At 43.7% G+C, this 17,177-nt stretch overlaps 1 protein-coding gene across 4 annotated transcripts in view; it reads left to right on the plus strand.

The window, feature by feature from the left end:
* Nucleotides 1-7,108, plus strand: part of LOC141258720 (uncharacterized) — a 120,280-nt gene extending 113,172 nt beyond the window's left edge. Inside the window, exons 6-7 of one of the 4 annotated variants that reach the window (XM_073673757.1) lie at nt 3,821-3,944; nt 4,369-7,105. In XM_073673757.1, coding sequence (XP_073529858.1) covers nt 3,821-3,944; nt 4,369-5,951 — 1,707 coding nt within the window. In that variant the 3' untranslated portion in view covers nt 5,952-7,105. Of the gene's footprint in view, nt 1-3,820; nt 3,945-4,365 lie in introns of all 4 variants that reach the window. The other 3 variants (XM_073673756.1, XM_073673759.1, XM_073673758.1) reach the window with 3 other exon arrangements.
* Nucleotides 7,109-17,177: the final 10,069 nt, after the last annotated feature.

Here is a 17,177-nt window from a genome sequence, read left to right on the forward strand (position 1 = left end):
CAGTATACACTGGAGGATTCTGGGTGATGAGAGGAGACTGCTGGGAGATTATACACTGGAGGATTCTGGGTGATGAGAGGAGACTTCTGGGAGATTATACAGTATACACCGGATGATTCTGGGTGATGAGAGGAGACTGCTGGGAGATTATGCAGTATGCACTGGAGGATTCTGGGTGATGAGAGGAGAGGAGACTGCTGGGAGATTATACAGTATACACTGGAGGATTCTGGGTGATGAGCGGAGAGGAGACTGCTGGGAGATTATACAGTATACACTGGAGGATTCTGGGTGATGAGAGGAGAAGAAACTGCTGGGAGATTTTACATTATACACTGGAGGATTCTGGGTGATGAGAGGAGACTGCTCGGAGATTATACAGTATACACTGGAGGATTCTGGGTGATGAGAGGTGACTGCTAGGAGATTATACACTGGAGGATTCTGGGTGATGAGAGGTGACTGCTAGGAGATTATACAGTATACACTGGAGGATTCTGGGTGATGAGAGGAGACTGCTGGGAGATTATACACTGGAGGATTCTGGGTGATGAGCGGAGACTGCTGGGAGATTATACACTGGAGGATTCTGGGTGATGAGTGGAGACTGCTGGGAGGTTATACACTGGAGGATTCTGGGTGATACGAGGAGACTGCTGGGAGATTATACAGTATACACTGGAGGATTCTGGGTGATGAGAGGAGAGGAGACTGCTGGGAGATTATACAGTATACACTGGAGGATTCTGGGTGATGAGAGGAGAGGAAACTGCTGGGAGATTATGCAGTATACACTGGAGGATTCTGGGTGATGAGCGGAGAGGAGACTGCTGGGAGATTATACAGTATGAACTGGAGGATTCTGGGTGATGAGAGGAGACTGCTGGGAGATTATACAGTATACACTGGAGTATTCTGGGTGATGAGAGGAGACTGCTGGGTGATTATACACTGGAGGATTCTGGGTGATGAGAAGAGAGGTGACTGCTGGGAGATTATACAGTATACACTGGAGGATTCTGGGTGATGAGAGGAGACTGCTGGGAGATTATACAGTATACACTGGAGGATTCTGGGTGTTGAGCGGAGACTGCTGGGAGGTTATACAGTATACACTGGAGGATTCTGGGTGATGAGAGGAGACTGCTGGGAGATTATACAGTATACACTGGAGGATTCTGGGTGATGAGAGGAGACTGCTGGGAGATTATACAGTATACACTGGAGGATTCTGGGTGATGAGAGGAGACTGCTGGGAGATTATACACTGGAGGATTCTGGGTGATGAGCGGAGCGGAGACTGCTGGGAGATTATACAGTATACACTGGAGGATTCTGGGTGATGAGAGGAGACTGCTGGGAGATTATACAATATACACTGGGGATTTCTGGGTGATGAGAGGAGACTGCTGGGAAAATATACAGTATACACTGGAGGATTCTGGGTGATGAGTTGATAGGAGAGTGCTGGGAGATTATGCAGTATACCATACCTCTAATTCTTTGAAGAAAAGAAAGAGGGGCACATCCTGCGTCAAATTTTGGCCATGCCCCTGGACACACCCTCAATCCACGCCCATTTATCATTTCTTTCTCTCCCAGCAGGAAGAGTTGTCAGAGGGGCACTGGTCGAGAGGGACATTCAGCAGACAAGTTTTGGCCATGCCCCTGGACACACCCTCAATCCACTCCCATTTACCATTTCTTTCTCTCCCAGCAGGAGGAGTTGTCAGAGGGGCACTGGTCGTGAGGGACATTCAGCAGACACTCGAGACTGCAGGGCTAAATCCGGGACTGTCCACTGTGTCCAGGACAGTTGGTGTCAGGGACGTCACAGCGACAAAACCAGGAAGATCACACAATATCTCTCCGTTGCCGTCACTCTGTCAGGATTTCGTCAGGGGTTCGCGAGCACACGAACCTGACTACTCAATACGGAGCTATCCGACCCGGCCTGTATTATAGTTCAAACTCGGCCGGTGGTGGCAGCAAATAATATTAATTGGGTTATCATGAAGCTGGCAGTAACCATACGGGGCGTACCCACATATTCCATGCGTTGGAATCCGGAGGTGTGACGCCATACACTTTCTGCTCACTTGCCAATAGCTACTTAGTGAGTAATCGGGATTGTGTGCTTGTGAATCCCTGCTCAGTCCTGTGAATTCTTAATAGAGTTACGACAGCTTTGAGATGTTGTGTGATCTCCCCGGTGTCGTCGCTGGCGTTCCTGACAGGGAGACATATAGATACACAGTAATGTGGAAAAAGGGGGGAGACATATTATAAATACACAGTAATGTGGAAAGTAGGGGGAGACGTATTATAAATGCACAGTAATGTAGAAAAAGGGGGGAGACGTATTATAAATACACAGTAATGTGGAAAATGGGGGGAGACATATAAATACACAGTAATATAGAAAAAGGGGGAGACATAAATACACAGTAATATATAGAAAAAGGGGGAGACTTATTATAAATACACAGTAATGCGGAAAATGGGGGGAGACATAAATACACAGTAATATAGCAAAAGGGGGAGATATAAATACACAGTAATATATAGAAAAAGGGGGAGATATAAATACACAGTAATATATAGAAACAGGGGGAGAATTATTATAAAAATATACAGTAGTATAGAAAAAGGGGGGAGGCATAATATAAATACACAGTAAGAGGGGGAGACATATAAATACAAAGTAATATAGAAAAAGGGGGAGACTTATAAATATACAGTAATATAGAAGCAACAAGAACAAAATACTGATCCCCGTGAATAATCTGATCGCTGTGTTGTGGGGGTTGTTATGATTACAGGGACACCAAATATGTCCGTGTTATGTGCTGATTTGTGATGTTCATTATTTTTTATAAAACGCATTAAAAATGACAATATTTTTTTCAAGTGCTCTCATTATTTTTTAGCAATTTTATAGCCTGGAAAAATCTCTTATTCTCCCTCTAGATTAAAAATACATACGTGGTCCACAGCAGTGTATTTTTATCAGTACAAGATGACTGTAGTCAGAGGCTGCAGTACAGATCAAGAACACAAAATGCTCCCATGACATCATCAGAGCTTAAGTCCCTGTGTCAATAATGGTTTAAGGTCCCTGTGTCAATAATAGTTTAAGGCTGTGGGTTCAAGACCAGGGACTCACAGAAAAAAATACATTTTTGTAATTGCTCATTAGTTTTACTACGTTTATATGACCAAAAAAATCATTTTCTTCACCTCAGTATAAAGACACCATAAAAATACATTGTTATACACAATGTATTTCTATGGACTTTTAGGAGCTGCTTCTGGATTCATTGCCTGCAATGTAGAGTCAAGATCACTAAATTCTCCTATGTTTATCATTGACAGCTGTAGCTCAATGGTTAGAGCTACAGCCTCTGGACACTGAGATCCCAGTTGGTGCGAGTTTGAGTCCTGAGGAGATGTGATCACAGGAGAAAGAGAAGATGTGAGTAATATAATTTAATTTATGCACTGAGCAGCAAGCGGACCCACCCCCCGAGGAGGAGGAGCTATAGAGCAATGAAAACATCGAAGAGGTGAGTATATATAAAACCTGGGAGAACAGCTGTGCCGGGACTTGGGACTGAACCCTCAAATCGGGACATTCCTGCCGAATCCGGAACCATTGGGACCTATGGTATACACTGGAGGATTTTGGGTGATGAGAGGAGACTGCTGGTAAATTATATAGTATACACTGGAGGATTCTGGGTGATGAGAGGAGACTGCTGGGAGATTATACAGTATGCACTGGAGCATTCTGGGTGATGGCGCTCTCGTTGGTTGTCAGGTTCCTATCCGGTGTCAGGACCTCGCTCTCTATTTCTCCATGGAGGAGTGGGATTATGTAGGAGGACACTGGGATCAGTATCAGGACGTTGTGGTGGAGGAGCACCGGCCTCTGGTATCACCAGGTAAGAGGAGACCTCAGTCATTTCTTTGTGGGTGTTGTGGCCGCTTCTGTGGTCGGCATTGGCAGATGTCACTGCTGTCACAGTCCGTAGTTGTAACATGATTTCGCCTGTGTCTGAATGTGCACTGATGATGGAAGAGGAGCAGGTCTGCTCTTGGATGTGGTCTGGAAGTATAGTGGTCTCTTTTGTACTATCTCTGAGGATTGATTAGAACTTCTCAGACACAGGTACTGGGGATGCAAGGAGCCCATATTCTGTATCTTCTGTTCTCGTGATGATCGGGGGATTTGCCCTTAATGTGTATTGGATCCTATAACATTTCTTCTAGATCCTCCATCCTGGATCAGAGGTGGGACATGGATGGGCCTTTACATTTATAGTTGTGATTTTAAAAAATAATGAAATCAATTTTTATTTCCAGCAGAGAATGCAAGTGATCATCCTGGAGGAAATGTGATGTTATCGATAAAATATAATGTAAAAGATGAAGATATCCCGTGTCAGTCCTCAAGAGAAAACCTCATTACCCTTAATGTACATCGAGAACATCTTGTTAAATATAAGAGAAGTCACACAAGAGAGAAGCCGTATTCATGTTCAGAATGTAAGAAATCCTTCTCAGGCAAATATCATCTTATTAGACATCAGAGAAAACATAAAGAAGAGAAGCCGTATTCATGTTCAGAATGTGGGAAGAGTTTTATAGGTAAATCAGACCTTGTTAGACATCAGAGACGTCACACAGGAGAGAAGCCGTATTCATGCTCAGAATGTGGAAAATGTTTTTCACTCAAAGTTATTCTTATCACACATGAGCGAATTCACACAGGAGAGAAGCCGTATTCATGTTCAGAATGTGGAAAATGTTTTAAAGGTAAATCATATCTTGTTATACACAAGAGAATTCACACAGGAGAGAAGCCGTATTCATGTTCAGAATGTGGAAAATGTTTTAAAGATATATCAGAACTTGTTAAACATAAGAGAATTCATACAGGAGAGAAGCCGTACTCATGTTCAGATTGTGGAAAATGTTTTAAAGGTAAATCAGATCTTGGTAAACATGAGAGAATTCACAAAGTGAAGCCGTATTCATGTTCAGAATGTGGGAAATGCTTTATTATAAAATCATATCTTGTTACACATAAGAGAATTCACACAGGAGAGAAGCCGTATTCATGTTCAGTATGCCAGAAAAGTTTTACATATAAATCAAATCTTATTAAACATGAAAAAATTCACACAGGAGTAAAGCCGCACTCATGTTCAGAATGTGGGAAATGTTTTGTTCATAAATCATCTCTTCATAAGCATAAGAGTGTTCACACAGGAGAGAAGCCGTATTCATGTTCAGAATGTGATAAAAGTTTTAATACAAAATCAAATATTGTTGTGCATAGGTTAATTCACACAGGAGAGAAGCCGTATTCATGTTCAGAATGTGGGAAATGTTTTACTGTAAAATCAAGTCTTATTACACATAAGAGAATTCACACAGAAGAGAAGCCGTATTCATGTTCAGTATGCCAGAAAAGTTTTAAACATAAATCAAGTCTTATTAAGCATGAGAGAATTCACACAGGAGAGAAGCCGTACTCATGTTCAGAATGTGGGAAATTATTTGTGCGTAAATCAAATCTTATTAATCATGTGAATATGCACAGAGAAGAAAAGCCGTATTCATGTTCAGAATGTGGGAAATGTTTCCATACTGAAGCTTTGCTAAGTTCTCATCAAAGAGATCACACTGGAGAGAATCCGGTTACATGTAGCGAATGTGGGCTCTGTTTTATATATGAATCAAGTCTTCTCAGACATAAGAAAGTTCATGTTCAGAGTGTGGAAAATGTTTCTTTAAACGAATCATTTCAGGTTAAACATCAGAGAAGTTACACAGTAGAGAAGCCGTATTCATGCTCCGAATGTGGGAAATGCTTTATTAGCAAAGACAAACTCCATAGTCATCAGAGAAGTCGCACACAGGGGGGAAGCTGTTTTACTGTTTAATATGAAACATTTTTACAATTATTTACAACATTACAAAGAATATATCATTGTTTTTGTTTTGAAAGTAAAAAATGTTGTGTAGACATTAAAGGGGTTGTCCACTACTCGGGCAACCCCTTCTCAATCTGAATGTTTGCCCCCTCTAAAATAACAACACACTCACCTTCCGTGTTGTTAAAGATAAGATTCTAAAATCTACTAAAAAACATTATATGAAACTCTGATGTATACTAAATATCTCTACTTATATTCTGTTATATGTTATGAATCTTGTTTTGCATATATCTGTTATATTGGATATCATTTAGTCATATATACCCTCACTTTGATATATATTATGAAAACCTTGATATATATACATATCAGATATCTATACTCGTGTGGCACTATACAAATATCCTGAAAGGACTAGTTGGAACTGGTTATAGAGGTGGACTTTCAAATTGTTTACAAGAAGGAGACTAGACAAAGGATTCAACATGACACCTCCCAAGAGAATATCCTGAGTAATGAGGAGAATATCTGGTGGGGAAACATTTAACCCCATAGGACAAGATAATGAGACTTATCTATACCATGGGCCAGAGACCACTGTGATTGCTCAATTGCTTCAGGGCGACACCCTATTGGGACCTTCCTTTATACTGAACATATATATATGTTATGCTGGAATAATAAACACATCTTTCCTGCGCCATTTCTCTTCAAGAGAAGTTCAGTATCTGACTCTGTCCGATATCAAAGCTTCACATATACACTTGAATAAGTTAATTTGGCAAGGGATAAGCAAAGGGTTGGGGTCCTTTGAACCTCACTTCCACAATTGGTGCAACCAACGTGGGGCACCACACCAGGGCAGACCGAATGAAGGTGTCCAGCTGTGGATCGTGGATGACTGGATAGGCCTGATCACCCCCTCTTACACTGTAATGGTCCCGTCTCACATAGCGATATCACGGTTTTGGTGACTCACCAGCGACCTCACCAGTGATGTCGCTGTGTGTGACACTTTGCAACGATCAGGCCCCTGCTGTGAGGTCGCTGATCGTTGCAAAGTGTCCTGGACCATTTTTTGGTCGTTGGCCTCCCGCTGGCCAGCACACATCGCTGTGTGTGACCAGCGGGACCAACGATCTGGCTGGTAACTATGGTAAACTTCGGGTTACTAGGGGCACGCGCGCACTTAGTAACCCGCTGTTTACCATGGATACCACTCTGCTACGGTGCGCGGAGGCTCCCGCGCACCGTAGCAGAGTGGTATCCATGGTAAACAGCGGGTTACTAGGGGCACACGCGCACTTAGTAACCCGATGTTTACCATAGTTACCAGCCTGCTCCTGCTTGCAGCAGGCTGGTAACGGGAGCAGGACATCGTGGAACGATTCTTTCCACGATATCGCTGCTCCCCTGATCGCTGGTGAGCCTGCCTGTTTGACAGCTCACCAGCGATGTATTAGCGATGCAGCAACGATCCCTGACAGGTCGTATCGTTGTCGGATCGCTGCTGCATCGCTTAGTGTGACGGGGCCCTTAGTCTAGGTTATTTACACTGTAATTACAGACTTGCTTGTGTTTTCAGTCATTCATAGATTAGCAGAGGGCACGAGTTGGTCTGTTGTGGTAATCCTTAAGTGGGGGTAGGTGTGACCCTGCTGGTGTTATCGAAACCCACTCACATTCCAATCCACTGTAACCTTTGCTTATTCTAATTTGTTTGTGTTTGAGACTGACTTAGTGGATGGGCTGTTGTGTGTGACCTGTGAACAAAGTACTCTCCTGTGTGTAATCTCACATTGCATCTCCATATGCCTCCTGTTCTTGAGAGAACGCAGGGGGGATGATGTGAAAAGGTAAAAAAAAGGTTTTGCAGTTCTGTATCGCTCCCTAGAAAACGTCCTGTTCTTGGAAGATAGAACGTATGAGGGTGGAAACAGAAGCTAGGCTGGCCAGCTGGTATCTGCGGTTATTATAAGGAGATTATTCTGTTTCATTGAGTCATACTGACACAAGAATTCACTTTGTCTGGTCAGTCTTTCTGTTTGTATTGTGTCAACATTCCTCAGCAGAAATTCTTGAGACTGTTTACAAAGGAAGCCAAGGTGTCGAATAACAGCTTTAGTGCTTAGACACTTGTGGCCCACAGGGAAGGAGTTAAGTATATTGCTAGAGGTAAACAGTTAATGGACATTGTAGGAATGAATAAGAGGGGAAGACTTCAGCCGGGGCTGTGGAAAATAGCTTTAAAGGAAAAGAAGGGTAAACTAGAGGATACTGGTTTATTATCTGCGGCTATGGCCTGGGGTCGTATAGCAAATGACATAGCAAAAGAGGGATGGGAAGAGGAAGAGAGAACAGATGATAATGATGATGTATATTACATGTAAATTAAGCCTCATGTTTTATAATGTTGCTTTGAAAACTGTTGAGCCACCACCTTATAATGGCCTCAGGGGGTGGACATGTTCTAGGAGTGATGTGCAAACTTTAGACTCTCGGGACAATGGTTTACATTGTGGAGTTCATAGACCATCCCCCCTCCCCACTGACTTTGTAGCCACAGCGCCTTCTCTTGACTGCTCCCGGACAGACACGCCACCCAGGTGCCCTCCACCTTTGGAATGCGTGACTCAAAGGAAGTCTCACCCACAGGTACTTCCTGTGGTGGCCATCTTACTCCACCCAGGTGCCCTCCCACCTTTGGAATGCATGACTCAAAGGAAGTCCCACCCACAGGTACTTCCTGTGGCGGCCATCTTACGCCACCCGGAAGGCTTGATAACAATGAGACGACAGACATTCCAAAGCCTAATGCCCAATTAGTTCCTCCACCAGTTTCTATATATCCGGTTGTGACTATGCAAGGATAATATTACACCCCACCTCAGCAATCTACCTCATCATCTCCCCCACCTCCGACACCAATGTTCCCAGCTCTTACATCACCTGTCCCTCAATCAGGTGAAGGGGCTCCATCTGTTGCCCCATCATATCAACATGTGGATAATGGTAGCTTTGTGTCAGGCCCCCCAGAGGACTGGGATCCTATTTTTGAGAAAATGATTACCCGGGGACAACAGGGGCTGGGGTACTAATCTATGTGGGTGTAGGGAACATGGTCACTCAGCGGGTGGATGATATAGTGAATGCTACCAATAGCCACCTGCAGCACAGGGGTGGCTTGGCTAGAGATATTGTCATGGCAGGGGGAGACAGTATTCAAAGGGAAAGTGATAATATTGTACGATGACATGGTCCTTTCCAGCTAGGAATGGTCACAGTTACAGAATCAGGGGATTTACCCTGTAACACTATTATTCATGCAGTGGGGCCCATCTATGACCCTTCCTATCCAGATAATACTATAGCACTTCCTTTAATTAGCTCCGGTATCTTTGGATACCCAGTCAGAGCATGTGCAAGGGAGCTAGTACAGACAGTGATGGAAGAGGCCTCTAAGCCTTCTTGCCATCTAACCGAGATACGCCTAGTCAGTAAACAGACTGACACTGCAAGGGCAATGAAAGATGCTTGTCAAACACATGTGACTCCCATCATACCAGTACCAATTAAAAATGATGGGGATGAAGAAGACTTGCTGCCAGGCCTACCTAGACCACCATCTAATTTAACCCTTAAACCTATCACGCCACCACCTGCTCTTGGCAAATCAGAACCGATCATGTATGTAAAATTCACACCGACTCATGTCATGACACTCTGCAACCAATTGCCAGACCCAGAGAAACAACCCATGCCTTTCTACCGTGCAGTTTTGGCTATTCAAAAGACATACTCAGCTACGTGGCAAGATTTGTCCTCTCTTGTGTCTGTTAAAACAGGAGATGCATATTGGCCTGTAATAGAAAGATCTCTGGATGATGCCCGGTTAGTCTCTGATACTACATGGGAATCGGGACAGGATTTCTGCCAGCAACTTAAAACATGGGCCCAGGAGAAATTAAGCGACCAGTCGACCAATTTAACAGATATTACACAGGAGGAGAAAGAATCAGTGGAAAGGTATGCAGCCAGAATGACTCAAATGTTCCAAGACATGGGCTTCAGTGAACAAATTAAAGTTCAGCAGGGTATTTTAGTTTTTTCCTTTGTTCGTGGTCTTAGAGATGACCTTAAGAAACTGATCACTACGGCTAGGCCAGAAATCGAGACACTAGATATGAAAACTGCAGTGCTTATAGCTAAAGGATTCCAAATGATTACTCCAAAGCTGAAGAAAACAGTCACTGCCATGTTAACTACAGATGATGGAGATGATGCCCAATATCTCAGCAGACCCGTGCCCAGTTCCCTATGGCCAGCCACAGGGACAGCAATACTCCCAGCACCAGACTCCAGTTGTTTATTATCCACCACAATAATTTTATCAAGGAAGGCAACAAAGACCTTTTACTGGCCCCTGCTATAGATGTGGCAAGATTGGCCACATGAGGAATGATTGTAGAACGCCCAGAAATTTTTGTAACCCACACCCGAGACCAAGACAATCCACAGGACAAGATTAAAGACAACATCAAGATGCGAGGAATCAGCCTCACTCCCAGCCATAGGAATTCGGCGGTCTCGTGTCAACAATGGTGTCTAAATCTGGCTTCACGTGTCCCAAGGTACCCTTACAGGTGGAAGGACAAACGCTTGAATTTATGGTTGACACGGGCGCTGCCTGGACTGTTATACGCCATGATGAGTTGCCATTTTCCAATATGACTACTAAAGACTTTATTATGTGCGTAGTGGTGGATGGGAAACCTACTAAAGCCCATTTGACTCAACCGGTACAGATTGGACCCTATGAAGAGGTGCTCGCCAGGTTGGTTGTCTCCCCCACCTGCCCTGTTAATCTCCTTGGAGCTGACCTACTCGCCAGATTACGAGCAAATATCCAATATACTTCTACAGGTCTCCAGTTGATCCTACACAATCCGCGCACAGAGGATATACTTCAAGATGAAGATATCTGTGTGCTCCAAGCCATGCCTCTGCTTCTTTTTGAATTAACAATGGGATATGGAGTACCAGACCACTTTGTCTCCCAAGTACCCGATCATCTCTGGTCAAAAGGACCAGATGATATTGATATTGATATTCTTAGGCCTCATCACCTACTGTAGACAATGGATCCCCTATGCTTCAAGACTCATGCAACCTCTCCATGATGCCCTAAGAGAAGGTAATCTTATTGCCTATGGTCATAACATACCCAGCCAGATGTATGACTCCTTTGAGAAGCTAAAAGAAGCCATCGTATCTGCCCCAGCCTTGGGCATACCTGTTTATGCCAAGCCCTTCTACCTGTTTGTACACAAAGTCAAGGGACATGCCTCTGGAGTTCTCACCCAGAAACATGGAGGCAGCATGAGACCCGTTGCCTACTACTCAGCAAGGCTTGATCCTGTTGCCAGTGCCGCCCCCTCATGTCTCAGAGCTGTTCAGGCTGCACACTTGCTTCTTGACAAGACGGCTGATGTGATCCTCGGACATGAAACCCGCGTTATGGCTCCTCATGACCTCAAGGCTATCCTTGCTCAGACACAGCCAAGATTCCTATCTGCGCAAAGACATGTCCGTCTTGAGTGTTCCCTTTTGCTTCCTGAGAACATCACTCTCCACAGATGTACAGTACTCAACCCTGCCACTCTGCTGCCTCTTTCCAGGGGGGATGATGTGGACAATTCTCCTCCCGTTAATCTCAGGCCACATGATTTTGACCCAGACGGCCCGAACATAGAAGATCTTCTTGAGCATGATTGCATTGAACAGATGATGTCAGAAGCACAACATAATTTGAAGATCCAAGAAGAGCCCCTCCCCAATCCAGACCTCCACATGTGGACGGATGGCTCTAGGTTTGCTGATAAAGCAGGAAGATTCCACACTGGCTACGCAGTAGTCACAATGGACCAGCATATCTCGGTAGGCCCATTGCCCCCGTCCATGTCAGCTCAGGAGGCGGAGCTAGTTGCACTCATAGAGGCTTGCAAGGCAGGGGAGGGCAAGAAGATTAATATCTATACGGATTCAAACTATGCTTTTGGTGTGGCACATGATTTCTGTTATCTGTGGAAGAACAGAGGATTTCTTACAGCCACCGGGACACCCATTAAGCATGCAGATCTTGTAAAAGACCTTTTGGAGGCATTGAAGTTGCCAGAAGAAGTAGCTGTAATCAAAGTCCGAGCACACAGACTCTTGGATACAGAAGAAGCCCTGGGTAATCATTATGCAGATGAAGCAGCCAAGGATGCGGCCCTTCATTGGTGCCCAGGGAAAGAGACAGCAGAAGTGGCACGGCAGGAACAACAAATCCCAGTGTCAGGCAAAATGTATTTTTGTCCGAGTTTTAAAAATGAGAGATGTCCTAAATTTCCACCCCCTGTCCATTTGTAAGACATAGAACTCAATGCTTTCCCCCACATCAGGAATTTTTATTACCGCCATAAAATCTCAGCGAAGAGCAAACCTTCTAGTCTAAACTGGTCTTTCCCTCCAAAATCCTATTGTTTAAAAGTTTGTACAGTTAATGTAGAAATTAATAAGGCACGTGACTGTCACAAACACAGGGACCACATTTTTGGAATGCTCACCTTTTTCCGGTTACAATGGTATATCTTGCATGGCTGGGAAACCGCCGGAAATGCGGGAAATGGTTTCTTAGCTTCTGAGCGTCATAGAGATATCATATTTGATAGCCATCTGCATGAATATTAGTGACAGCAAACATGATTTCTCATCTTGGATGTGGGACCCCCCCACACCAAGATATGAAAGATGGAGGATTTTTATGTCTTATGCAGCTGAGTGGGTTCACAAAACCGGGCCCTTTTGTGAGGTAAGCGATATGGGTGTCTCCTGGTGTTTTGGCCCCTTACTAAAAACCAGAACGGCCATAAACCAGCAGATTCTTGCCAGGGACGTCAGACGCATGCACACCTCGCTGCGTGGAAGAATCACACCTAATTTCCGGGGAGCCGTCCCCCTCACAGAATCTGAGACCATCACCTCGTGGCGCAGGTTTTGCTATTCTTTATCCCTTTTATTTTAATAACTGTTTTATGCATATATGTAAATTGTCTTTTTTATAATATCTTGTATATCTTTTGTAAACACTGACAACTTTCGGGAGTAAATCATTATTATTTACCAGCTTCGTTCTTCTTGTCCTATGTCGAGCAAACACGTTCCTCACCCGCTAATTCACGTTACCTAACGGGTACCCGATCCACCTGTTAAGCGATCGGTGGTGGCAGTATACCAGTATTTATGTGATATTGTGGTTTGAGGGTGGCTGGACGAAGGTATATATACAGTACGTTCCTGGAAGGAACTGGTGGTATATATACGTCCTGTCACATCACGTGCCACAATAGTCGACATAAATTAGAGCAGCTGCGCCCGTGTTTATTCTTAGTCAATACCGTGTTTGACCAGCAGGATAAGGGGGCGCCAGAGGGCTGCAAGGTCTGACCAAGTGTCGTTTCCCTGACACCCAGCCCAAACAATGGTTATGACAAGAAGTCAGAGACAAAACCAAGATCAGAATGAGAATGAACATATAACACCACCATGGACCTTACTATACAAACGTCAGACAGAAGCTAGCACTAAATAAGCAGGACACTAAACAAAGATTCCTCCTTATCAGAATGACCCTCGCCAAACTGCAGACAACACGTAATTGTGGGAACATAGGAAGTTGTAACCCCCTAATTTTAAATATTGACTCTCCCCAACCTGGAGATGCAGGATTATATGTGATGGGAACATATATAAGTGGAGGTTGCTATGGTTGTTCTGATCTCTGGAAGTTTAAATGAACTCACCTGAGTGGCAACCCTATCAGAAGTCATTGAAACCTATAAATCCAAATCACCTGATGCCTCACATTCCAACTTTCCTAGGAATGACTGCAATCATGAACCCTACTTTTGAAGATGTTTTTGCTATTGAAACAGGGTTTTCAGAGACTAATGTATGGTTAGAATGGATGAAATATACAGCCAGCCAATATAATAAATCTAATTGCTTTGGGTGTGCGGGAGCGAGACCCCATTTAGGCTCTGTCCCTCTGAATGTACCATCTGAAATAGAAAAATGTTTTCTAAGTTTATTCACTAATCAGTCTTCTGATGACCCTGTATGTGAGAAATGGAAGCAGAAATATCCTATTGTTACCAAGGCACCCAGTCCAGTTAATGGTATTACTATCTACAAAGGTAATTACACTTGTTTTCACAATGAAGGAACTGGTAGATTTCTAGGGAATTTTACTGAAGGGTATTGTGCCAGGTTTAGCAATGCCACTAAGAAACAAATCACTAATCAGATCCAATCTGTGGCAGACGTTTTCTGGATATGTGGAGATATGAAAATTAGGTCCAGACTTGAAGGTGATTGGACAGGACAGTGTGCATTGGCCAAATCTATCATGCCCTTCCATATAGTAACAGAAGGAGAGGGTGTCAAGGAATCAGAAGGTTTCCATAGGACAAGAAGGGGAGTGGGAAAAAATATCGAAGGAAATCTGGATCCCCATGTCTATATTGATGCTATAGGAGTGCCAAGGGGGGTCCCAGACGAGTTTAAAGCCAGAGATCAAGTTAAAGCAGGATTTGAATCCTTCGTCATGCCCCTGGTAACTATCAACAAGAAAGTAGATTGGATTAATTATCTGTATTATAACCAGCAGAGATTTCTAAATGCTACTAAAGATGCCCTACAGGGTTTGACAGATCAACTAGGTCCTACATCAGTAATGGCATAGCAGAATAGAATGGCCCTGGATATGATTTAGGGTATGTGCACACGATGCAGAAATGAAGCAGAAAATTTCTGCATCATTTCTGGATCTCCCTGGCAGAAAAAACGCATGCAGATTGTGCATGCGTTTTTTCCTGCGGAATACATGAGGATTCACATGCGTTTCCGCATGTGGATTGACAAGCGCTTTCCAGGCGATTTTTAGCATCACTTGAAAAGTGCTTGACAACTAGGTCACACTATATAAATCCATGCAACCGGCAACCGGCATGGATTTATATAGTGTGACCCGAGAGAGTGGTAAAAATAAATGTATACTTTACCCTCCGATGGCCCCCGATGTCCTGCTCAATCCGTTCTCCCTCGCCGGCAACTTTGAATTGAAAGACCTGCCGACATCAGCGTCACGTGACCCGTCACATGAATCTGACGTCAGCGCAGGTCCTTCAACTCACTGCAAAGTGCCGGGAACCAAGCAGGAGCGCTGCGCGGGCCGACAGAAGGTAAGTATACATTTATTTTTTATTTTATTCTTGTTTTACAGCTTTTTTAATGGTACCTCAGTGTGGATGAGACTCTACTCTTCTCTACACCTGGGTACCATCCGCACATTAGAACGCGCCAATAGCGCAAGTACAGATGCAGTCTTGCGGAATTGGCGCGTTCTAATGCAAGTCAATGGCGGCGAAAACGTTGCATTTACGCAAAATTAATTGACATGCTGCGGATTTTGGGCACAGCACATGCGGATTTCAATTGGGGAACATTGCTGCCCTTCTACCATGCGTTTTTAATGCGTTTCCGCGGCGTTTACGCAACTGCAAAAACGCCGCGGAAACACATTAAAAACGCATCGTGTGAACTCGGCCTTTAGCAGAAAAAGGGGGCGCATGTAAGATGTTCGGGGACTCTTGTTGTACCTATATTCCAGATAATGTTGGCCCTACAGGCAAAGTAACAATTGCTCTAAAGAAACTTACTAGTTTATCAGAAGAACTTAAAGAAAATTCAGGGATGAAGGATCCATGGGACCAGTATTCCTCATGGATGAGTGGCTGGCAGAAATGGTTAGTTCAGGTGGGGATGGCGATTCTTGTAATAATGATTATATTAGCGATGATGGCATGTTGTGTTGTTCCTTGTATGCGGAAATTAATATAAAAACTGTGGATCCTATAATGGTAATGACTGATGAGGAAACTAATAACTGGACAGAAGAATCTTTGACAACAATCCAGATTAAACAGTCAGTCTTAAGTAATAAGTCTAACACTTGATTGTGGCAGCTGTATAGTTTCCTTGTTTGTGGTGGTTGGTGTGTTCGGGTCCATCCGGCAGTGTGGCGGACAGGCTTGTCTGGGGAATCCGGCCTCGGCTGGCTCCTCCCACTAGGGGCGGAGCAGTACATGGGCGGGTCTGTGTGTTTGCACTTTGGCTGGAGCGTTCACCCACTGCCAGAGGAGGAGGGAGGTGTGAAAGCAGGATTCATTTACTTATATCTAAAATTTATATTATTACATGTAACCTCTAGATTCTTTTCTGTGAAATGTTTGCTATGTATTTCTACAAGTGCTAAGCAGAGAGGGGTCTGATGAAGGGGTTCAAAAATGTTTTTAGGGGGGACTGTTAAAGATAAGATTCTAAAATCTACTAAAAAACATTATATGAAACTCTGATGTATACTAAATATCTCTACTTATATTCTGTTATATGTTATGAATCTTGTTTTGCATATATCTGTTATATTGGATATCATTTAGTCATATATACCCTCACTTTGATATATATTATGAAAACCTTGATATATATATATCAGATATCTGCACTCGTGTGTCACTATATATATATATATATATATATATATACCCTGAAAGGATTAGTTGGAGCTGGTTATAGAGGTGGACTTTCAAATTGTTTACAAGAAGGAGACAAAGGATTCAACATGACACCTCCCAAGAGAATATCCTGACGAATGAGGAGAATATCTGGGAGGAAACACTTAACCCCATAGTACAAGATAATGAGACTTATCTATACCATGGGCCAGAGACCACTGTGATTGCTCAATTGCTTCAGGGCGACACCCTATTGGGACCTTCCTTTATACTGAACATATATATGTTATGCTGGAATAATAAACACATCTTTCCTGCGCCATTTCTCTTCAAGAGAAGTTCAGTATCTGACTCTGTCCGATATCAAAGCTTCACGTATACACTTGAATAAGTTCATTTGGCATGGGATAAGCAAAGGGTTGGGGTCCTTTGAACCTCACTTCCACAGTGTCAGCGCCATTTCCGCGGTGTCGGCCCTCGCTCTCCCGGGGCTCATGTGAGGTTGTTACATCACATGACCCCTACGCCCAGTCAGCGCCGGCGTCACTGTCCCCGATTCCGGACATATAAGTAATTACCGGGAAGTGAGCGGTCAGCCGCAGCTCTCGCTTCCTGA

The sequence above is a fragment of the Phyllobates terribilis genome, unplaced genomic scaffold (assembly GCF_046119375.1).
Source record: "Phyllobates terribilis strain yellow unplaced genomic scaffold, ASM4611937v1 Scaffold_3__8_contigs__length_932513732, whole genome shotgun sequence".
Lineage (NCBI taxonomy): Eukaryota > Metazoa > Chordata > Amphibia > Anura > Dendrobatidae > Phyllobates > Phyllobates terribilis.